Raw genomic sequence first — 24,856 nt, 5'->3', positions numbered from 1 at the left:
ATACGGCAAACAGCACAAAACCATTCAGGACTTCTTCCCAAGCAAGACAGCCTCTCCTTAAATGACGGCGTAGCAGCACATGTCACTTGCTGCATTGAGAAGGAATGGCATAGGGACTGCCAGGGCCACCTTCCAAGCTTATCTGATGGAAAGGCTTTTCAGCTGGATAGCAGTGGCAAGACCAAGGGAATGACTTCTTGAAGAGAACTGCACAGCTCACCATTTGCATTCCATGTGGACAGAGGCTCAGGAGCCATAAGAAATAGGATACACAGGGGCTGCAAGGGGTTGCAGTGCTTTGGAGCACCCACTGCTGTCCTGACAGGCACAGGAAGGATTCTTGCCCCCAAGGTCCATCAGGTCAAAGGTATTTGGACACTCTCAGAAGTCCGGGAGATGGCTCCAGCTCAAGGGAAGATAGGGCTTGGGCAGCTCCTGGGAGGCGTGAGCAGCCTGTGGGACAAGGAGCCAGGTCTGGCTCACATGCTCAGGGAACAGCCGATCGCCAGCACTGGGGTCAGGAAGGAATTTTTCCCCCTGGGGCAGATTGGCACTGGTCCCCGATGTTTTTTGCCTTTCTCTGCAGCATTGAGTGTGACCACTTTTCAGAGCTCCTCTGCTCCTTTTTGGCTCAGTTACTGCCTGCTGCTCAAGCACCAGAAAGATGGCCTCTCGTGCCCTGCAGCTGGGGTGAGGAAAGCTTTTTTCTTCCCCCAGGTGGGACAGCAAGTGTCTCCGGGGGTTTTTTGCCTTCCTCTGCAGCGTTGAGCATGGCCCCCTGCCATGGCTTCTTTAAGCCATTTTGGCTGGGAGCCTGCTGCTCATCCTCCACGATGGTGGCCCTAAACCTAGCTAGAACAGCCTACCTAAACAAACATAAAACAACTAACCTAAACCAACCTTCAACAACTGTAAACAACGAACCTTAAAGAACCTAAACCAATCTACCTTAAAAAACTTAAAACAACCAGCCATGAACAACCTAAAAAGAAATTTAACAATCTACAGCAAACTACCTGAACCAACCTAAATCAACCTAAATCAACCAACCTAAACCAAAACCAACCTTAAATGACCTAAAAGAACCAAGCTTAAACAACCTCAAACATCTGAGAAACAGACCACCTACAAACATGTAACCTCATACAGCACAAAACGACTGAAAACAACAAACCTAAAACAACCTAAACAACCTAAACCAACCTAAACCAAATGACCAAAAAGACCTAAACCAACTCACCTAAACAACCAAAGCCAAACCTACCAAACAAACCCAAACCAAACAATCTGTAAAAACGTAAACCACAAGAAAAGACCTGAACACCCTAAATCTGCCTACCCAAATCAAAAAACCTAACCCCACCTACCTAAAAAACCTAAACCAACCCAACCGAAACCAACCTACCTAAAAACAACCTAAACCATCCTGAACAAAACTGAATCCATCCCAAAACAAACAACCTAAACCAATCCAAAACAAACACCCTAAACCAACCTAAGAACCTAAGGAACCTCAAACCACCCACCTAGAACAAAAAAATTCAACAACCTAAACCAACCTATCGAAACCAACAAAAACAAAACAAATTTAAAAAACCTAAACCAACCTAAAACAGACAACCTAAACCAACATCAACCAAAAAGCCTATACCAAACTAAACCAAGCTACCTAAAAAACCTAAATCAACTTAAACCAAATTACCTAAACCAAGCTAAATAAACTAAAACTACCAACCTAAACCAACCTAATAAAAGCTAAAACACACAAGCTAAAGAATCTAAACAACATCAAACAAAGCTAGCTGAAACAAACCTAGCTTAAAAAAATGGATGTCGCAGCCAGATCACCATCACATCTAAATCAACCAGACACCATCCAAAACCAACCAACAAAACCTGATACCAACAAACGCAAGCTAAAATCAAAGAAACAATCCTAAATCCAAACAAACATAACCTAAAACAAATCACACACAAAAATGCCCTCAGCTTCCAACCTAAAACACCTGAAATCAAAGAACCTATACAACATCAACCAACCAACATAAAACAACTGTTAAAAAACCTAAAGCAAATAACAAACAGCCTCAGAAAGCATAAAACTGCATGAAACAACCAAGCTAAACCAAATACCAAAACTAAACATCTGAAACCAACCTAAAAAATACAAACTCAAATGACTTGTATAAAATGACCTAAACCTAAACAAGGCAATATCAGCCAAATGACCTAAATCTACCTAAAACCACCTAAACCAACCTATAATGACCTCAACCAACTGAAAACGACAAAGCTAAAAACCACTCTAAACCAACCAAACTTCAACAACCAAGCTAAAACACCATATAAAATCTAAACAATCAAAACTCAACCAAGCTCAATCAACTAACAAACACCCTACCAACAAATACCCTGCCCACCATGTGCTGCCTCACTTGGATGTGTCTGGAGACTTGGAAGCTTCACTATCCTACCTTCTCCTACAAATGGACCTTGACCTTGTTTGGAAGTTCTAGAAGGGGAGTGCAACGTAAACCAAATGACCTAAAACAATCTAAAACCAAGAACTGAAAACAATGTAAATGAAAACAACTTCAGATACCCCACCTAAAACAACCAACCTAAAACAAATTCAACCAAAAATAACCTACTGCCTGGCTACACATGGGCATTGTGTTAATGCTTGTGAGCATTGGCTCTGAAACAGAGTCAGAAACTGAAATAAAATGACATGAAATAACATAACATCAAAAAAATCAATAAATTAAGAAATTAAAAATAAACTAAACTAAACTAAAACAAAACAAACACTTGTATCCATTGTATTATGTGTCCTTGAAAGTGGTTTTGGAGCTAAACTCCCCCTGTCATTTCAGGCAAATAGTCTCTTTGTTATTTCACTCACTGTGAGAGAACGGAACGGAACGGAACGGAACGGAACAGAACAGAACAGAACAGAACAGAACAGAACAGAACAGAACAGAACAGAACAGAATAGAATAGAATAGAATAGAATAGAATAGAATAGAATAGAATAGAATAGAATAGAATAGAATAGAATAGAATAGAATAGAATAGCCCTGACCAAGTTGAGGGCTCCATCCAGGAAAGCAGCTCTCTGCAGGGCAGGGCCCAGGCCCATCCAGGGACAGGGGCAGAGATGGGCACACACACCTACAGCATGGCTCAGGCAGGGACCCAAGGCCCCAGGCTGAGCTGAGACACGTCCCCGGGGCCTTGGCAGGAGATGGCAGGGGTGGGTGGGGGTCCCAGAGGAGGCTGGTCCCAGCCACTGAGGCCTATGAGCACCCCCAGGACCCTGGCAGAAGTAGACTTCCAAATATTTCAAAGCCACGGAAGGAAATATGTGGTCACTTAGTGATTGTAAACAATACTTCTGGTGACATCAATGACCCTACTGTGCTTCCTCACCATACAAAGTGCAGGCTCCCCGGAAAAATGTTTGGTTTCTCCTCTTTGCACTGAGAAAAAGGAGATGTTCCAGGAGGCAGCAGGGGGGAGGAAGTTCAGGAGGAGTTCTCTCTATAAGTCAACTACTGATAATGATCCAAATCTTTTCTTTCAGGAGCTTCCCTAGAAGAACAGGAGCTCTAAATGTATAAAAAGGTTTGTCCTCAGTCTTGTATATCCCTTGCTCTACCCTTTTAAAATCATGGATTTTATTCACAGGCCACCTTAGACCTTGAAGACCCAAACCTTGGGATTCCTTTGGTCCAGGTGTTCCTTCAGGACCCTGGATATCCTAAAAATATAAGAGATTAATTCCAAAGCTTTCATAGATTAATTTTGCAATTAATAAAATTAAGTAATTACCTTCAGAAGGAAATGTGTCTGTGAAAGTCTTGCTGTGTTTATTTCAATCCCCCTTGCTCACATTTCTGTGCATCTTAGTCAATAACATGGACAGCAGCAACCGATACTAATGGAACAAGGGAAGTTGAGATGTTCTTTCACTCTTACCCAACCTTATGTATGCAGTGGCACAGGATGCTCTGCTGTCTACAAACAGTCACCTTCCTTACTCAAAAGGCTTATTATTAATACTTTTAATACCTCAGTCAAAAGACACAGTAGGGCAGCTGGACCTACTGGATCCTCAGAAACTTTTTCACCCTGAAAATAATTGGCATTTGAATACTGTAACTTGCATTAGGAATTTATTATGAAATAGTACAAAATTAAGTGATAATCACAGCATATACAAAGAATGGAAGTATGATTTGCACAAATAAATGATTTTCAGAAGAAATACTAACACCTAGGGGAAATAGTCTTGCAATCTGTACCTACAACTTCCACAATCACACTGTTAAATCTGTATAATTTGGCATATTTTTAAAAAGACATAAATTTTACATGGACTGAGAGGAGTTTGAAGCTACTTTCTGTTACCTAAAATCAGATAAGCCCATATGCAGTATATAAGGGTATGCATCGTGGCACGGAGGAACACAACGGCACATCTGCTAGGCTCCACCAAGCAAGAACTTTTGCAAGTTTAAGTAATCATAATCCAAACCAGAAGTAATGTGAATGACAGCAATGTCAGACTATGTATTTTTTTTCTTTTTTCTGTAAAGAGAAGAGCAGCAGTAGATTTACATAGCTTATTGAGAAATTGCAATGTCTTTAAGAAATCAGTGTTTACATTGTGTTGTAACATGCAGAACTTCAGTAGTATTTAGGTGGTCTGTTTCCACATTCCTGATTAAATTTGACTAGTTTGGCTAGTCCTCTTGGCTAGACATGACATAAATACAATAAATCTCAGAGATGCACCTAAACTAGAAAAAAAAAGCCAAACTTCCAAGAAACAAATATGGAAAAGCATAACGTAGTCGTACGGAAGAAAGCTGTTTCCAATTAATGTATCAAAAATCATTAACTAACCTTGGTGTATCTTGATCTCTTAGGAACTTTAAGAGATCTTTAAGGAAGAAGCTCATGATTGAGCTTCCACTGTACCAAGTCCCTACATTATTCAAAATTCTTAAAGAACTCATACACTTGTACACAGAGCAAACTTAGAATATTCTGCAGCCAGAGTTACAAAAAAAGTGAATTCAGACCTCATCTCATGAAGAGAAATTCGTGGAAACAGTTTGAGATACAACTGCATGAAAGCAATTCTCACACATGGAAGATCAAGCAGATCTTCCAAAGAATATAAAAGCAACTGATCAGAACTGTAAGCAATGTCCAAGAGGCCAGAAAATGTATGATTAAAATGAGACTTGCCAAAGGTCAAGCTGAACTAGATCCTTAATGATTTATTTATTTTTATGTGCTTCTTTAGCCATATCAATTACAAGGAACAGGGAAATATAAAAAGCAGCTTTTATATATTATAGCTATTATACAATAGTGATGAAGATATTAATACTCTAATTAATTAATTAAGTACAACTTCAAAACTAAACAAATATTCTGCATTATATATAAATAAAGATGCTGCTATTGGACAAAGGTGCAAATTTAGAGACAGCTACAGGAAAACTAAAAGTGGAAAATCACACTGTGGAAAACAGAAGCAAAGATCCAAGAGTTTAAAAGGCTCAGAAATGTTTGAGAAATTAATGGTGTCACTAACTAAATACTGTCCCAGCATTTATTTTGAGATCCACATAGGAAATATAATTTCTGAGTATGGTAGAATGATCAGTTATAAAACGTGTATGTCCCAACAGTTCATGTGATCTAGTAACTGTGACACAGTGGTTTCTGAGAAGGTGAAAATCTTCTGTATTCTTAAACACTGAATAGCTCTTGTGTTTCCTTTAAATTTGCTTGGCACCTGTCATTAGAGTAAGAGCATTTACTGGTTCAAAATACAATTTTTCATTTTAAAATTTATCTGAATCTCTCTTGTGCCAGAATCACAGGAAACACCTCTTCTGTAGTTTGTGTATATGTTCATAGCATATTTGGACCATCATTAGGACTCAAAAAATGAGTAAGATGTCACACATTTAAGGTGCTGATACCCTAGTACCTAAAGAATTTCCTCTTAAAATAAAAGTTAGATGACGTGATTATTGCAATTGTTAACTAAACTCATGTCCCATACTTTCCTACAGGAAAATGTTAGGAACACACAAACTGAATTTCATCTTTTTTATAAAAAGAACAAATAGGTGACTATCGGAAACAGAGGTGAAAAAGTCACTGTGACCCACTTCAACAGTAGCAGAGGAAGTGGAATGATGAAAAATGAAACAGATAAACATGAAAATACAGGCTGCCAATTTTGCCTTTGATATATGATAGACCATTCTATTTGAATTACTCTTAATTTTTCCAAATATTTTGGCCTACTTTATTTATAAAAACAATTGCTGAGCTCCTAAAGATTACTATTATTAAGGAAAACAAGGCTGGTTTTATGAGGAAGAATGCTTTTAGAATGGAAAGAATATTAGAACAAAATCTAAATCAACTACTTGTTGTACCATTAATATCATATTTGTGCCTTAAATTAATAAACCCTGTTAATATATAACATGTGAAATATATCTTCTTGGATAATACAAATTATCTCACAAAACTATGTAATAATACTTTTAAACCTTATTTTTCATTTACCTGAGGTCCGCAAGGCCCTTTTGGGCCAAATAGACCTTCCAGTCCCTATGTATTAAAAAAAAGACAAAAATAAAATATTTTTCTTTACTAATATTACTTAGAAACTACTAAGAATTTGGTTGGGCTATCAAAATTTAAAAATAAATTTTAAATAAAACATATTCAGTATTAATTCTTAAACATCAGCTAATAAAAAATTCAGTTTTAAACTATATGCCAATATTCTGCATTGAAATACCCTGAACCACACTCCTTTGTGCCAAAACTAGTCTTTTGTTGCCCTTTATAGACCTCCTTAGTTTATGATAGTTTCTGATACTTTATAGATGGCAAATGCCTGTTTTATCACTGTCTTTCACAGTTTTATAATCCCCCCCAACAGATTCAATATAAAATTTTATAGGCTGGGTTTTTTTTCTGTTTGTGTTTGTTTGTTTGTTTTGTTTCGTTTTGTCTTTCATTCAGAAGGCTTTTAAAACACGCCCTGAATAACTGTTATCTGACAAAACAGGTTGTCTGGCCTCCTAACAGATTCTTAAAGTTTAACACATTTAAAGCTTTTTTTCATATGAGATATGAAATTCTTCCTTTCTTGAATGATGTTTCAAGTTTTTCTATAATTCCCTTATTCCTGAAGAGATGTTACAAACCCCAAGGGAGACACAAATTTTCCTGTGCCTTCAGAATATTACCATGAAACAGACCTATTTTTCTCTTTTCTTTTGACAAAACTTCTTTCTTGCCTTTGAGCTCTTTATTGAAATATCTTGCTTAATAACTGCTCTCTAGGAATTCACAAACACTTCCATTTTCTCTTTGATACAATATATAGGATATAAGAAAAAATACACAGAATTACCATTGACAGGATTTAGTTATGATCCATGAGAAATCTGAGCAATGACAATAATACATTTTTTTTTTTTTTTATTTACATAAGTGAGAGAATTTTGAGTTTATTCTACACGTCTAGGTAACAAGACCTCAATTGTTCTTCCCCTGGGTATGCTTCTGAGTCTATGAAGTCAAGTCAAGACTGCTGTTTGGCATCTGTAGAGCCCAGATTAGTCTCCATATCCACTTGTAATTCCCACCACAGAGCACATCCAAAACTAGAGATGAAGCCAAGGACACATCTAGAGAACGTGTATTTAACACAACTGTAAAATCACGGACAGGCTGGTTATCACACCTGTTTATTGAGATTGCTCAGTATTTCCTATGTAAGACTCTGGGTTTCATTGTTTACAGCTTTATTTAACTTTAAAGACATAAACTGAACCTATTCATGCCAGATGTCTTTCTGTCTAAGTTTTAGCCAAAGCAACCTGGTCATTTACAAGAATGAGGCTAACAAAAACCAGGTGTTTTTCTTTGGTTAAATAAAATCTGCATCTTTCACAGTTTAGAGCAGTAAGGTGTATTTCAGAAAGTACAGAGCTTAGGGGAAGAGAAAGGTGAAAGAGGGATGTAGTTGCTGTGGCTCTCATGCAAATATACTGAATTTTGGCCAAACTGTAAGCCTTTGAAAAAAGTAATCTGCACCCACTTGTTAAACACTTGGATTGGAACGGGGAAGAGAAATTGGAAAGATAGAAGCCAGAGGGACTAAATGCAAAAAGGTGACAGGTCACAGCTGGAGTCTCCTTGGTGCACCATATTCCCCTGTAGCGCTTGGAATCAGACTACATTTTTCCCAGCGTTCTTCATCCCGCTCTGGGAACAGTCCATTCAGATGACAGCAATCTAGTCTTGCTGCCTACATTAGCTCAAGAGGTAATGTGGGAGTAGAAGATTTCACATCCTACCTAAGGATAAAATCTGATCCTAATGAAGTCAGTGTTTGCTATGGTGAGTATAAGCCATCCCTTTTGAAATACCACCTTTTTTCTTCTTAAGAAGATACATTGCTAAGACTTGTAGGGGGAAAGCATCCCATATTGCTTGACCAAATTTCAGCAAGTGATTCCCACACTACATCCATAAGATACACAAATACTATGTACAATATTAATGTAGTATAATAATGTACTACAATTTTAGTTGAAGAGTTGGAGTGTTGGAAAATACTGCCATATCTGTTATCTGTTCCAGCAATTATTCCTTCTTCAAAATGCACACTTGATGTTCTGCCAGAAAACGTGGAGTTCCCATTTCCAGGCACAGGCCCTTATGACGTCTTTATCTGCAAGAGGAGAAAGCGCTGCAGTGTCAGGTACTGCCTCCCTTCACAGACAATGGCTGACAGAAAAGATCAGGAGAGTACTTTTTTGACACTGTTTTAGGATTGTTTTACTTGTTTGGTGAAGAAATTTCCATTAACAAGCCACTGCCAATATCTCAGAGGATTTTTACGTCAGTTGTCACCTGCCCTGTTCTGCAGACAGAAGTGGACCTCTGGTGGGCTGTCACACTGTGACACTCAGCACTCTCTGCTCCACACGAGCAAGTGAAATTTCTTGTTTGCAACAACTTTGCAGATGATAAGCAATACAAGAGACATCACAAGAGTGTCACCGTTTGGAACAGAAATACTATTTCAAAGGCACTAACATGTCACAGAACTACTTTCACAGAAAGCAAAATGCTCCATGTTAAATTAAAATTGTCTTCAGGAAAACAACTGACTTTCCCACTACAAAAAAGTTTTGACACAATTTCTTAGCAGCCCCACGTACCAGTCACAGCCAACTCTTTTCATGTTTGCAGAATTACTGGACTTATTGCATGTGCACATTAGAAAATCTGTATTTACTACACTGCCATTGGTGAGATGCCCAGATGCATGGGAGGCCAGGATGCTGCCGCCGGACAGCGTGTCACCCCCGGCTCCCATGTGGGCAGGTCTGGGGAAGGACATTCGGGCACAGGACATTTTCTGAGGTTCTTTCACCATTTCAGTTCATCGCAGTCGCATCATCCAGCGTGACACTGTTCAGTCGTTCCCATTACTCGCTGCTTCCAGCGCGGTGTAAAAACTGTGCACGCCCACCACCCTGTTGCACCCGATTCTAAGAAATTTTTGACAGTGAAGGTGGTGAGACCCTGTCCCAGGTTGCCCAGAGAAGTGGTGGATGCCCCATCCCTGGAGACATCCCAGGCCGGGCTGGACGGGTGCTCTGAGCAACGTGATCTAATTGAAGACGTCCCTGCTCATGGCAGCGGGTTGAACTAGATGAGCTTGGAAGGCCCTTCCAACCCAAACCATTCAGTGATTCACCCCCCGCCCCGGTGCCGGTTGTGCTGTCCCCGCCAGCCCCGCGGCGGCGCCGGACACCGCCCCACGTCCCGCCCCGCGGGGAGAGCAGCTCAAGGGACACCCCGGGGCGGGTGACCCTGCCCGCGCCCCGGCACTGCCTCACGGCGGGACGCGTGCTCTGTCAGCCACGCCAATTCAGCAATTTTGGTTAAAACCCAGCGTTAGCCGGGCCGCCCCCACCCGCGCCGTGACCACGGCCCACAAGCCCCGGCCGCCTCACAGCCCCCGGCCGCCCCACAAGCCCCGGCCGCCTCACAGCCCCCGGCCGCCTCACAGCCCCCGGCCGCCTCACAGCCCCCGGCCGCCCCACAAGCCCCGGCCGCCCCACAAGCCCCGGCCGCCCCACAAGCCCCGGCCGCCCCACAAGCCCCGGCCGCCCCACAAGCCCCGGCCGCCCCACAAGCCCCGGCCGCCCCACAAGCCCCGGCCGCCCCACAAGCCCCGGCCGCCCCACAAGCCCCGGCTCCAGCCGTGACGCCACCACTTCCCAGCAGCCGCCGCGGCACAACAGTAACGCAACCGCTTTTCCTTCCCCGCCCGCCGGAAGCGCCACAGCTTTTCCTTCCCCTCCGCAGCCGGGCACCCGCCTGCGCCTCTCGCTTTCCCCGCGGGCAGCGGGGCCGGCTAGCGGCCGTGTGGAGCGCCCCGCAGCCGGGTGAGCAGTTGCCGCGGCCGGTGCGGGTGGTGGGCGGTGGTTCGCCCCTCAGCGGCCTCCTCGTTGCTCGGGTCCCGCGGCGGGCCGGGCTGAGGCCTACGGGCTCGTAGGAGTCGGGCTGAGCGGGTAACCAGCAGACACATAAAGGAGGAAGAGTAAATAACGCTTCCTTCTCCTGCTTCCAACTCTAGTAGAAGTTTATAGGAGGTGTGGGGCCTTTGTGTGTCTGCGTGTGATGGTTCTGGACATACAGCTACTGAAAACGTAAGTGATGGTGAAAACAGCAGTGTAAGCTTATGGATGCTGGTGGGACACATACCAATGAAGAGAAGGCAGTGTTGGGGCAGAAGGTGGGGTTAGGAGCAGGAAAACAAGATGGGGAGTGGGGAGTTGTATTTCTGTAGAAATCTTCAAAGAGGGCAAGACTTCCAGTTCTGGGCCCCTCAGTTCAAGAAGGACAGGGAACTGCTGGAGAGAGTCCAGCGCAGGGCAACAAGGGTGATTAAGGGAGTGGAGCATCTCCCATATGAGGAAAGGCTGAGGGAGCTGGGTCTTCTCAGCTTGGAGAAGAGGATACTGAAGGGTGACCTCATTAGTGTTTATAAATATGTAAAGGGTGAGTGTCAAGAGAATGGAGGCAGGCTCTTTTTGGTGACAACCAGTGATAGGACAAGGGGTAATGGGTACAAACTGGAACACAGAAGGTTCCATTTAAATTTGAGAAGAAATTTCTTCTCAGTGAGGGTGACAGAGCACTGGAACAGGCTGCCCAGGGAGGTTGTAGAGTCTCCTTCTCTGGAGACATTCAAAACCTGCCTGGACACCTTCCTGTGTAACCTCATCTGGGTGTTCCTGCTCTGGCAGGGGGCCTGGACTAAATGATCTTTCAAGGTCTCTTCCAATCCCTAACATTCTGTGATTCTGTGAAGACTTTTTAGGTTATAGAACAGACTTAGACAGAACAGACTGACTCTAATTTCTGTCTATTAATGCACATGAATTAGGCAGAGAAGTTTTCTGTGTGGTTTAGGGTGTGGCTCTTTATCAGCACTACACCCACATATCAAGCCACATCACATTTCGTTTTATTCTTTCTTCCATGATAATGAAATAATACTGGTGGGGGGGTTGTAAACACAGCAAATCCTGCTGTCAGTTTCTTTGTGGTTGTGTTGGTTTTGCCTCAGTAGGTATATGGCAGCAAAAACAAAGCGTGCTGCTGTGGAAAGGATTCAGATTTGGGCCTGAAATGTGTATGTGGATCAAAGTCGTTCAGAACCATGTTCTTGTTTATTTGAAGATAATTCCAGATTACAAAAGAATTTGGGGTTTGATAACATTCCTACAAATTATTTTTTCAACAGTTACCATATGCATGGATGTCACCTGAATCTTCTTACAAGAGCTTAAGTTGCTTGTAATCTTACCCTAAACATGAGTGGGTCCAAACCCGACATTCTGTGGGCCCCGCACCACGTGGACCGATTTGTTGTATGTGATTCAGAATTGAGCCTTTATCACATTGACTCTGCTGTAAGTTCGGAACTCAAGGCAGGGTCCTTGCGCTTATCAGAAGAAACTACAGCTACGCTCTTGTCAATAAATTCAGATACACCGTATATGAAATGTGTGGCCTGGTATCCAAAGTATGATCCTGAATGTCTCCTTGCTGTTGGACAGGCCAATGGCCGAGTGGTACTTACTAGCCTTGGTCAAGATCACAACTCAAAATCTAAAGACTTGATAGGCAAAGAGTTTGTTCCCAAACATGCACGGCAGTGCAATACTCTAGCGTGGAACCCGCTAGATAGCAATTGGCTTGCTGCTGGGTTAGATAAACATCGGGCTGACTTTTCGGTGTTGATCTGGGATATCAGTAGCAAATACGCCCCAGAGACTGCAGTTGCTACAGAGAAAGTAAGACTGTCAGCAGGAGATCCAGAAGCGGGACTGGTAGTAACAAAGCCACTGTATGAATTGGGACAGAACGATGCTTGTCTCTCTCTCTGTTGGCTTCCACGGGACCAGAAGCTGCTTTTAGCTGGAATGCATAGAAATCTGGCTATCTTTGATCTGAGGAACACAAGCCAAAAAATATTTGTCAATACCAAGGCTGTCCAAGGAGTGACTGTTGATCCCTATTTCCACGATCGTGTAGCTTCCTTCTATGAAGGTCAGGTTGCCATATGGGATTTAAGAAAGTTTGAGAAGCCTGTTTTGACCTTGACAGAGCAACCAAAACCCTTAACAAAAGTTGCGTGGTGCCCAACAAGAACAGGACTGTTAGCTACTTTAACAAGGGATAGTAATATCATTAGACTGTATGACATGCAGCATACTCCCACTCCTATTGGGGATGAAACTGAGCCAACAATAATTGAAAGAAGTGTTCAACCATGTGAAAACTATATTGCTTCATTTGCCTGGCATCCCACAAGCCAAAATCGAATGGTAGTAGTGACTCCCAACAGGACTATGTCTGACTTCACAGTTTTTGAAAGAATTTCTCTTGCATGGAGTCCTGTGACATCATTAATGTGGGCTTGTGGACGACATTTGTATGAGTGTACAGAAGAAGGAAAGGCTAGTTCCTTGGAAAAAGACATAGCAACCAAAATGCGTCTCAGAGCTCTGTCAAGGTACGGTCTTGATACTGAACAAGTTTGGAGAAATCACCTACTAGCTGGAAATGAAGATCCTCAGCTGAAATCGCTTTGGTACACTCTGCATTATATCCTTTATTTTAATGTAGTTTATATCTTGAAGAAGTAATATGCCTTTATATGTAAACCAGTTACATGAAGTGCATGAAAATCTTTTAAGTATAACACAACATCCTGTAAATACTTTGCATATATTAATAGGGTGTGACTTTTAATTAACAAGAAGTTTTTCAAACACTTGTGAAAAATTAAGCTTCCTATACATGAAAATACTTATGAAGCAGTATACTGAAGATATGGATCAAAAACTTACAGGAAACAAAGGTCCCTTAGTTTATGCTGGCATTAAATCAATTGTGAAGTCATCTTTGGGTAAGAATGTGCCAACTTTGATAAGGTTTATTGTAGTATTGGTACAGAATGATGCACTCATGGGCTTGTCTTTTAATTGTTGAAAAGAGTCTATTTAAAAATATAGAAATGATGTATTTCTATTTGTGTTTTCAAACATGTAAGTTTACAGTTTATTTTACAGTACTTTCCAGAATTTTCAGTGTTCTTTTCAAAGTTCCACATGGAGGTGTAGTTCTAGAAAGCTGACTTTACTGTAGTCCCTGCTAATGCAGCGACTACGTTTGTATCACTGTTTAAATAAGCTGCCTTATTCTGAAGTGGTAATCGCCCGTGGTGCATCACATTATGCTTCTCATGCTCAGTGAAGTTTTTATTAGTATAATCTATTATTTGAATCTTTTTTTTCTGTATTCATTATGTCTTATTGATATTTATGCTCCTTGGAACAAAAAAAATAAGTCTTAAGTGGTGAGAATGCTTCTAGCACGTTGATGCTTGCTAAGAAGAAGAGAACTGGTAGAGCAGGTGCTTAACTGTGTATTACATGTTTGCAAATTGGATATACTGATCACTCCTGTCAACTGTGACAAGAACCTCCAAAAGCTTAGGAGGTAGAGGAAAGAAAAAGACTTAGTGAGGAATACATGTCAAGTCTACATGCATGACTTTTAGCAGATCAAAATAATTTTGTGTGTGCTGATCCTTACCATGGAGTTTTTAGTGATGATAATTTCAAGTACTAAAATACGATACTCAGCTTTTGTCCTCTTATGATTGAAATTGAAGTGTTGTGTCGCAATTGCAGTTTAAATTGTGATTTAAGCATAATTTGACTTATTCCCCATTTCTAGGAACAACAGAGAACCTCAGGCACAGCAGGAGTGGATCTGATAGACAGGCAGATATTATTCAGTATCTGAGTGAGGAGAGATCCTTGGCTTTGCAGCTCTGTGGGTGGATAAAGAAGGGAACAGACTTAGATGTGGAACCTTTTTTAAATTCACTGGAACAGGAAGGAGACTGGGAGCGAGCAGCTGCTGTTGCACTTTTCAACTTGGACATACGGCGAGCAATACAAGTTCTAAATAAAGGAGCTTCCTCAGGAAAAGGTGTGGATTGTGCTTGGTATCTTTTGTTTTGGCATTTTATCACCTTAGTAGATTTTTATGGAAGATAGTATGGAAAAGGTGCCTGTGTTGTCTTATAAAATAGTTACTTGAAGTGGTTGTATTGAAGCCTGAGAATCTGACAAATCCTAATGTTTCACTCTGCAGACTATCATATGCTTTACTGTCTAGTTAAAATTGATTTTATGTTTCAGAATTTCCTATTGATACAGACCCCAGAATGTGTTACACTTAGAACTAGTGGCTTCTTTTATTTTAATGGAATTGCATGTTGGCTGCATGTCACATACATCTGCTTCTGTCTGTCTGTGTGCAGCTTTCTGCCAGTGCAATGGCTGCAGAATAACTGAAATGTAATATGTAGGGTCTGCAGAAAAACAGTTGTTTTGGAGTAATATTTGGTAAGAGTTACAGTGTATGAGGGAAAAGTTAAGACACTGGAGCCAGGAGATGGAGGTATTTTTGCTCTGTTTTCTTAGCAGTATTCCTCCTACAACTCCGATTTGCGTCTTTGTTCTCTTTTTAAATACAGAAGACTATCTTGTCACTGAAGTGTTTTGGTAAGGCATGAAGGAAGCTGTTCTTGGTGGGGGGAAGTGTGTGTGTGCTTTCCATAGAGAACGTTCAGAGCGGAGACAAGCTATCTTTGAATTAAAAAACAAAATGAAACTTTCCGACAAGATTAATATTTACATTAAATAGATTGTGTTTAGGAAACTTGTTGACTTGAAGCTGCTATATGCAATTGTCATCCTCCAACTAGGTCTGTTAACATGATGGCTATATATGTAATCCTATCTTTTAACTTCTTGTGGATGTGAATTATGGTAAAACAATATTTTATTATAGCAATAGGAATATATTTAGCAGTTCAAAACTATTTCAAAATACCAGAACCAGTATGATGTTGCTTAAAGTATAACTGAGGCTGTCATGCATGTGGGCTTGCAACTTCAGAGCTGCTAACTGTAAAGTAGAAACTAAGAAACACTAGTGTATGCACGTTTATTTTAGCTAGCATTAGTTATACTGCATTTTGTCTTGCATTCTGACAAAATATTCTGCTTCAAACTGATACTTTTAAGTTGCAGTTTTAATTGGATTTTTTTAAGTCCTTAAATTGAATATTGTTTCATTGATTGTTTTTAATAACACAGGTGACCTGAACCTTAATGTAGTGGCAATGGCTCTGTCAGGCTACACAGATGAGAAGAACTCGCTTTGGAGAGAAATGTGCAGTACTCTGAGGCTGCAGTTGAACAATCCCTACTTGTGTGCTATGTTTGCTTTCCTGACAAGTGAGTCTGGTTCATATGATGGTGTTTTGGTGAGTAAATTTTTCTTATATTAGAATTCCTTTAAGTAATAGGTAGATATATATATACACATATGTAGGAGAAGTGCTATATACTCCATTAATTAATCAGATTAGAATGTATTATTTTCTTCTGATGGTGGCCAATACCTTTTTTTTTCCTCCTAAATAGACATTTCATATTAGTGAATATTGTGTTAGCAGACAAAGCACATAAAAACATGCATAGGCAGCCAAAATATCCAGTATAGTCCACACAAAGGTATTTTTTTTTAGTGTGGAATTCTTAAACCATTAGAAAAGCATTATCAAAATAATTAAAGCAAGAAGAAAAATGGAGAGAGAGCTTAATAATAGAAATGCACGAAGCAGAGTTAGTGCAGGGGAGCTTGTAGAACTTTCATCAAGCTATATTTGCATTGAATTGTATTGTTCCTTGTTAAAATAATTTTACTGTGTTGAAACCATAAACAGTAGTTTCATGTCTTCTGAAATTGGTATAAACTTGCTATTTGACGAGCAAACTACATCTTTAATTATGAGATACTTTGAGCCTTTAGAGGGATAACATACTTGGTCCTTGGTTAGCGAACAACAAAAATACTTGATTCAGTAGGAATTATTCAGATCAAGGGAAGACTCCTGTAATGCAACAGAGTCATTTTCCTCAACCTGTTAAAGCCAAATTGTCATAATACAACGCTTTTAAGGTTTTAAATAAGAATAAGGGAAGAATCTCAGAGGACAGAAACCAAAGTCTTTTTTTTACACTGGCATGAGAGAATGCTAATGTTCTCTGGATATTATGTAATAATTTTATAGTTGTTTTTTGTTGATGAATTGGAAACTGACAGACAAGTATTGTATTTTAATTTTTACTGTAAAGAAACCTGTTGAAATTTATGTGAAAAAGCTAAGTACCAGAACGAATCTAGTCAAGGATTCTATTCTTAAGTGTTTGGTTTTTTTTTTTTTGGTGTTTGTGTGTTTGTTTTTAAACTTTTACTCATGATTTTAGGAAAGAATCAGGTGGTTAGACTGGTTATTTTATTTTTCTGTTTTTTAATTTGTAGTATTAGTTATACAATAGCACAAATGTTCTGACTTTCACAAGCAATGTATTGAAAAAGCGGAAGCTTGTGTGTGATGCTAGTATTCCCGTTTTTCTCTCCAAAGTATGAAAACAATGTAGCTGTACGAGACAGAGTGGCGTTTGCTTGCAAGTTCCTTAATGATACTCAGGTAAGTCTGTGGTTGAACGTTTAAGCAAACTGTTAAGCTTTTTTGGTGGAAGAGACTCTGGGGTGGAGGGTTGAACGCTGGAAGAAATCAGTGAAGAGTGACTTGTTTTCTCTCATCACAATACAATATAACATATGGTATGATCTGGTTGTCAGTTTGTACCTTCAGCTTAATTTTGTCTTTTTTTTAATATTGATGACATGCTGGTTTGTTAAATGTTATTGCATTAGCTATCTTACTGGGTTTCTATTTATTCAGCATTTATTTCCAGATATTTACCTTCTCTTGAATTAAGGCTTGGTTTTAAAGCGAGAATGTTGGTTTTTAATTCACTGAAGTATTTAAAGTATATGTAACCTCCCTCTTTGTACTTCATATCAAGAAGCTTAAAGTTTGTTGATAAATATTTGAATTCCTGCAATATAGTCGATATAGTCATATAGATTTTCCTTATAGCATTCTGTAAACAGTGTATTCTGTTAGCAAAAAGACACTGTTAAAGGAAGCCATTCAATTGTTGAAAGTTTTGACACAGGCCAATGTAAACAAGTTAGGAAGGGATGAACAAATGGCAAAAGTTCAGTGTTGTTTGTTTGGGTCTTTTTAATAGTTGAACAGATTTATTGAAAAGCTGACAAATGAAATGAAAGATGCTGGGAATTTGGAGGGAATACTGTTAACAGGGTTGACAAAAGATGGAGTGGACTTGATGGAAAGTTATGTTGACAGAACTGGAGATGTCCAGACAGCAAGCTATTGCATGCTACAGGTTGGTGTTTTACTCAAAAATAAATCCCTATAGAAGGCAATTAAACATTGTTTCTTTAGCAGTATAATATTGAATCTTGTGAGGTAAAATGTATTTTCCATAATTATTTGTGACAATATTTATCATGCCTGTTTTGTGGAATCATCTGAAGCATTCAATGTTAACTACAAATATGAATCCTCACTCTCTCTGGGTGCAATAGCTTTAGGAGATTGTAGGGGAAAGAGGCAAAATGAAAAAAAGTCCCTTTCACTAACTGAATTGGAATACCCATTCCCCTGCCTGTTGCTGATGTTTTTTCTGATAGGTTCGAAACATTATTTTTTGTTCTGAGATTATGACAGAGAACTGAGGTGAGGGGTTTTTTTTGTTTGTCTCTAGGTATCAGTTTTGTTTTTTTTATGATGGCTTTGTCTTAGCCCTTACACAGTTGCAGCTATCGCCAGCACTGTGTTTAACTGCATATGTAATCATAACAATGACATAGGCTCTGATATGTGACAGAATTTTATTATCCTTCGTCTGACAGACACCAGGTTTTAGTGGACACGGCAGCACGGGTATTTTCAACCAGAGAGGCAGACTGAAAAAAACTTTTAGCAAACACATTACAGTTGAACGGATTTTTTTTTTTAATAGACAAGTTAGACTGTATCATTTCTCATATCTTGTAGTACACTTTGTAAAGTCTTTTGAGAAAGTGAGTAATACGTGTTGTGTATCTTCAGCCTGCGTCTGACATTTTTTCCTGCTTGCTTTAGGGTTCTCCATCAGATGTACTTAAGGATGAGAGGGTTCAGTACTGGATTGAGAACTACAGGAACCTTTTAGATGCTTGGAGGTTTTGGCATAAACGTGCAGAATTTGACATCCATAGGAGTAAGCTGGACCCCAGTTCAAAACCTTTAGCCCAGGTAAATGTAATTCTTGTATGAACTGGGACCAATCCAGAAAGGAAAGTGGCATGCACTTCTATAAAAAAAAGTTGCTGGCTGCACTTTGGCTTTTGTGAAGATTCAAGTGTAAAAGAAAGACTTAAGCTAAGGCTGCCCTAGAACAGTAGCCATGCTTTTTTCAAAATATTTTTTGAGGAAGGACTTAAAAACTGTTTTGATAGAGAGTACAGAAATATGGTAAACAAAACTACATTTCTTCATATCTAATTTAGGAAGTCAGTTCCCTACCATTTTTATTAAAGTGTGTTTTATTTTATTTTTTTTTCTTAAACCTTTTTCTTTCAAACAACAGGTTGTCTTTCAGAAACTGTAACTTTTCAATACTTTTTCTGGGGCAACTGTTTCTTTGTTTGTTTGTTTGTTTTTTTCCTTGGGCAACTGTTTTTTTTCCTCGCACACTGAAGAACAAAATCAGAGATGTATCAAACAGCTGAATTCTGCATCATGGTAAGAATGATGCTGAAACCAGGGAATTGAATGAAGAACCAGTTCAAATTGGCTCTGTTTTATATGAAGCAAACCTAGAAGCTATTTTGAAGCCCTTGATCCTAAACTAAAAGCGAACAGCAGCAATTTTCATTATCAGTTTTGAACATAAGCTAAACCAACAACTGACGCCCTGTACAAGTGCTTAACATCTGGTGGCATGTTTAGCCACCATGGTGTTACCACAACACATTCCGCTCTCTCATATCTGCTAAGTATGTGCATTTCAGGGCCCACTGGTGTCTAAGGTTTGCTGTTTTGGAATTCGTGTATCTGTCGTGGCTGTTTTAGGAGAGCTGCATCCGTACTCCTCCAAGCAGGAGGAGGTTGAGTTTACTGCTCCTTCTTTATGCAATCAACATAAACAACCCCTGAAGAGTTTAAAATATGTGCTCATTGGTATCAAGTCACAACTTGTGGCACAGGAAAATCCTCATGTTGGGGACTCTAGAGTGCATCGTCTGACTATAAGGAGGAAAAGACCAGATTTAATTAAGTAAATTTCATTTCTTTCATTACTGCAATTATAACTTTGTATTATCTTAAATAATACCTTTCCAAGTCTTAGCAATTGTGAATATTTTTATGTGCTTTTGAGGCAAGTGAGCATCGTTAAGGCCTACTTCTCAGCACTGCATGCCAAATATATAAGCCAAGTTGTTAGGAACTCAGTCACAAGTAGCCTTGACTTTCCAGGGCACTGTCTAGAATATCCAGTAAATAAGTCTTTGTTAGCTTAAAAAAATCCAAAAAAATAATCATTTTGTTTCTTCTCTTTAGGTGTTTGTGAGTTGCAATTTCTGTGGAAAATCTATCTCCTACAGCTGTTCAGCTATTCCTCATCAGGGACGAGGTTTTAGCCAATATGGAGTTAGCGGTTCACCAACTAAGTCGAAGGTTACAAGCTGTCCTGGTTGCCGTAAACCCCTTCCTCGCTGTGCGCTTTGCTTGATAAATATGGGAACACCAGTTTCCAGCTGTCCAGGTGCAACATAGTGGATTTTAGTTATTCAGCTAGAGTACTAGTTAGTGGCCTAATTAGCAGTTCCTGTTGGAAGACCTTCTCTTGCACCTTTTTCTATTTGTATTCATATTGTAAATATTCATTCTCATCATTGTGAAGGAGGGAGACTAGAACACTTGTTTACATCACATCTGATTTTATGATGAAACCTATGTTTAAGTTCCTTGGTGTCAGACCATATGCACAGTTGCTTGGTTCTGACCATTTTCCCAGTGAATTGTCAGTGAAATTCCATGGTTAAACAGATGAAAAGATTCAAGCATTGTGGTGGTCAGTATTGTGAGCCTTAAAACTGTAAGAAATGGGAAATGAGATTGTTGAGATGAATTCTAGACACTAGAGAAATCTTAGCATGTAAGTGAATTTATTTTTAGCTAGAAGAGGAAGAGAGAATAAATGTCATGTGGTAAACTTTCTCTTATAAAAGCGTATGGGTCATGCTGTCACAGCTAAGACATAATATGATTGGAACCTCTTGGTTCTAAACATCTTGAGCTCAGTGTTATACAAGGTCTATGTGAAACTAATTTTGTCCATATTTTTAAGTCAGTCTTGTTATAGAGCCATGCACAGCTGTGCAGTTGTCATCTATTCATATCTCTCATTCTTCCACTGATACATGTATTTTTTATATATTTATTTTTATTTTTAAAACAGAACATTTCATATGCAGTAAAATAGGCCCATAATTCACTGGAACATAAATCAATTGCTGAAATGTAAATCACTGTTGAAAGAGATTCTGTCTGTGTCTGTCAGATGTGAAACAACAGCTCAGCAATATAAGTCTTGTTTTGGCTTTCCACCAGTTCTTCTTTGTTTAATAATTTTACTGACTTCTCTTTGAAAATCAGGCCACTTTTTCACACGATCCTAATGTCAAATTTGTTCTAGTAGTATTACTGGGACTGAAATATAAATGAAGCATGATTATTTACAAGCATATTTGTGGGGGTGGGTTTGCCTCTGCACAGGAGGATCCAAGTCAGATGAAAAAGTGGATCTTAGCAAAGACAAGAAGTTAGCCCAGTTCAACAACTGGTTTACTTGGTGTCACAACTGCAGGCATGGTGGACATGCTGGGCATATGCTTAGCTGGTTCAGGTAAGTTGATGTTGAAATCTTTCTTATTTGACATGTGTCTGCTGCACTGAGTAGGGCATGCCTGCTTTGCTGTATCTGTCGTTATGCTTTGTCAGTTTAGGGCATACGCAAAGCCACTATGATGCTGAACTTTTTTGAGATACTGTGTCTCTGCATTTACTCAAATGTATAGGTTACAAAATTCTTGTTTGATTTTATCTGTTTTTTTCTTTTTTTCTGCTATTGTTATCTAGGGACCATACTGAGTGTCCGGTTTCTGCCTGCTCGTGTAAGTGTATGCAGCTGGATACAACAGGGAATCTCATTCCAGCAGAGACTGTCCAAGCATAAATATCGTTTGAAAATGTGAGGCTCTCTCATGGATGTCCATCATAGTCCAAGCATGTATTTTAGATAAAGGTCATTTGTGACTTACTGACTGTGAAAAAATAAATTGTGATACAATTAGCAAAATGATGTGTGTATGACTGTGCTTGGTAGAAACGGGTATTCCTGAAATGAGCCTCTGGGTACGGAATGTGGTCCTTGTTTAGATGTTTGAAGCTGTTCAGTTCAAAAGCACTCCTTGAATTGTGGAGTCTTTGGATTTCCTAAAAGTTTGAGATTTCCTAAAAAATCCAAATAACTTTTAATAATTTTTCCAGGGTAGTGCTGATCAGCCCTTTTATTTGTTTTCCAAACAAAGCAGTGTTTATATGCTGTGAAAGTGGGCCTTCAGAGTAAACACCTAGAAAGTGTTTTTCAGAAGATCGGGAAGTGTTGCTGTGGGTTCCTCTTTTCGTTGCTTGATCAGACTTTTTTGTATGCAAATGATCATTTCCTTCTAAGATCATTCAAAGCGCCACTGTTAAATGTATTCTAAAGATTTTTGTTTTAAAGAAAAATAAATTTATTTTCCCAAGTTTTGTTAATAGTAAAGCAATATCATTGCTATTCAAGGTTTTTAGTTTGCCCACATACCTAAATGATGTGAATTTTAATGCTAAAGAATTTGGGGGTTTTGTCTCCTAGCAATGTCTATATCCTAGGGGAGTACCCTGAAAAGTCATGTATTTGTTTCAGTGCAAAGTACAGGGAAACTATAGGAGGTTTCATTTGATTGATTAATTTTTTACATAGTACTGTGAAGATCTGAAATCTCAAGGACTGGAGACTTGTAAATATTTAAGTTTTAAACTACATGCTGAGTTTTGACTACAAAACATTTGAAGACTTTTGGATAATAAGCATTTCCCTGTACTGCAGAAATATGCTGAGAGGTGGGAAATCAACCTATATAAATCCTGCTTCTGGTCACTAGTGGCTACTAGTCAGCTCCCAAAAGGCTGCAGAATTTTGGGTCATTGACCAGAAGTAGTTCTAGCTATGTTACCAGGTGGAATCAGGATGATTTATTAACTTGGGAGTCAATGATATTTTGCTAATACTGTGCTAGGAGCTAATTGGTATTGTTGTCCTTCACTTTGTAGGCAACAAAATTCACACAAATTAGGGAAAAAAAACCCCACCTGTTTTAAGGTATGTGATAATAACATCAGTTTACTTGGTGTGTGTTTATTTACTACTAGAAACAGTATATGAGTTACTTAACACTTGCGTGCTATGAAATACTAAATGGAATGCTAGCAATAATCTGGTACCGTATTGCCAGGACTGTGAAAATTGCTATTTTAAAAGAGAATATATTGTAAAATACCACTAGTTCTAAGTACTCAAGTGTAGTTGCAACAAGATAGAATGTGGAAACGTTTTCTGTAGATGTACATAATTACATTCAGGACTTTGGGTTATATTTTCTGGTTTACCATTAATGTTGTAATACATCTGCTACATTTATTCTGATCTAAAATTCTTACCTAATAGACAAAGATCTTTTTAAAGTTAAAAATCTAAGAGGTACTTGATATTTGTAGGCATGGGAGAGCAGTTACTTTTTTTTTTTCTTGTCAGAATATTTATTTATCTTTCCAGTATTTTTGCACACCTTATGTTGCTGAGCTATTCAGAATGTTCTCCATTTATAAATGTAAACTGGGGTTTAATGTATGATACCCTATTTATATAAATAACAGGCAATAAAAGTTTTGCTTTATGAAAATGAGGTTTTGTAAGTGTCAAGGAAATGTTTTTATTCCTCTGTAGTAACAACATTTAGAAAATTTTCCTGATAAATTCCATGTCCAGGTGAATGCAACTACTAACTTACAATGTTTTGTTTTCATATGTAAAGAAAACCCATTTATAACATTTTCAACTTGTCTATATCATCCGTTTGTGTCAAATTCTGTAATTTCATTAAATTAGATGCTTACTTTGATACTTGGCATGTCTTTGAAATGTTTTGGATTATGAATATGTACATTTTCTGGCACAGTATAATACCAGTTTTGGTTGTTGTAATTGTTAATCAGGCTTTCAGGCCAGTAATTACACTATTTGCAAAATCTACAAAGTAAGAGGTGTATGTTTTTTAATGATGAGGGTTGTTTTTTTTTTTTTTGTCCTTGCTTTGCTTTTAAACTAATAAAGCTGTGATTTTGGGGGTGATTTGTTGTCTTCTAACAAAAAGTATAGCTACAGCCATTTTATTGGCTGCAGCTACTTTCACTGTTTCCTCGTATCTGCTCAACCCTGATAGAGTTAACTAGATGAAGGTAGCCTTGCATGCTAAATGTTTTCACCCTGTGGTTCCTACTGATTACACCCCATTATTTTCATTTCATTACGTGCTTCAGCCTTGCCTCCCTTCCCTGATTAAGCACACATACTTTCTCTTTTTATGCATAGGCTGCTTGCAAATGCACACAACGTGAGTTGTGCATGCCCCAGCAAGGACAGCAGAGCAGGTCTGGTGGCAGTGACCAGGCTCCCCTTCACGTCTGTTTCAGAATTTTTTACAGCTTACCCTGCCGGACAGCTAAAACATACTGATAATTCAAGAACTGTTTCACAAAACATAGCTCTCCAACTTGAGAACAGTATTCCATGAAGACTGGACCACGTAGCAGCCCCTGCAACAAGGCAGGCAGCCTTCAGCTGCCTCTTGGCATATGACATGAGCATTATTTTAATATCAAGAATATTTTACAGTTCCTTGCATTGCTGTCTTGTTAGTATAGCCAGGGTAGGCCCTTTATTCACAAACATTGAGAGGCTATAGAGAAGCAGATGAATGAAAAGCGCATAGTGGAAACCTTATGTATCATCCCTGCAGGACTGCACAAACAAGAAGAGTCTTTGCTGACAAGTGGAAACTGCACTGTTTCCCACACAGATGTCCTGAAACATATACACAGAAG

General features: G+C 39.2%; 1 protein-coding gene across 3 annotated transcripts; it reads left to right on the top strand.

The window, feature by feature from the left end:
* Positions 1 to 10,376: 10,376 nt before the first annotated feature.
* MIOS (meiosis regulator for oocyte development) lies at positions 10,377 to 24,104 on the top strand. Of its 3 annotated transcripts, none has more exons than XM_082047036.1 (12): positions 10,398 to 10,517; positions 10,709 to 10,781; positions 11,882 to 13,248; positions 13,454 to 13,552; positions 14,386 to 14,643; positions 15,819 to 15,988; positions 17,153 to 17,218; positions 17,829 to 17,987; positions 18,749 to 18,901; positions 20,210 to 20,414; positions 21,428 to 21,557; positions 21,791 to 24,104. In XM_082047036.1, the coding sequence occupies exons 3-12, from the start codon at positions 11,952 to 11,954 to the stop codon at positions 21,885 to 21,887; spliced, it is 2,634 nt and encodes an 877-aa protein (XP_081903162.1). In that variant the 5' UTR covers positions 10,398 to 10,517; positions 10,709 to 10,781; positions 11,882 to 11,951; the 3' UTR covers positions 21,888 to 24,104. The 3 variants fall into 3 exon arrangements, with proteins under 3 accessions (XP_081903164.1, XP_081903162.1, XP_081903163.1); XM_082047037.1 differs by having other exon boundaries at positions 10,468 to 10,517; positions 10,712 to 10,781; XM_082047038.1 differs by lacking the exon at positions 10,709 to 10,781 and having other exon boundaries at positions 10,377 to 10,517.
* Positions 24,105 to 24,856: the final 752 nt, after the last annotated feature.

The sequence above is a fragment of the Streptopelia decaocto genome (assembly GCF_964273445.1).
Source record: "Streptopelia decaocto genome assembly, chromosome: 2".
Lineage (NCBI taxonomy): Eukaryota > Metazoa > Chordata > Aves > Columbiformes > Columbidae > Streptopelia > Streptopelia decaocto.
Note: the sequence above shows the minus strand (reverse complement) of the source record. Positions and strands in the feature narration are given on the sequence as shown.

Excerpts from the sequence above, each read along its gene's own strand:
- MIOS (XM_082047038.1), top strand. The coding sequence starts at position 11,952 with ATGAGTGGGTCCAAACCCGACATTCTGTGGGCCCCGCACCACGTGGAC. Across the intron at positions 13,249-13,453 it reads GCTTTGGTACACTCTGCATT|TTATGAAGCAGTATACTGAA; the intron begins ATATCCTTTATT and ends ACATGAAAATAC. Across the intron at positions 18,902-20,209 it reads GTTCAAAACCTTTAGCCCAG|GTGTTTGTGAGTTGCAATTT; the intron begins GTAAATGTAATT and ends TCTTCTCTTTAG.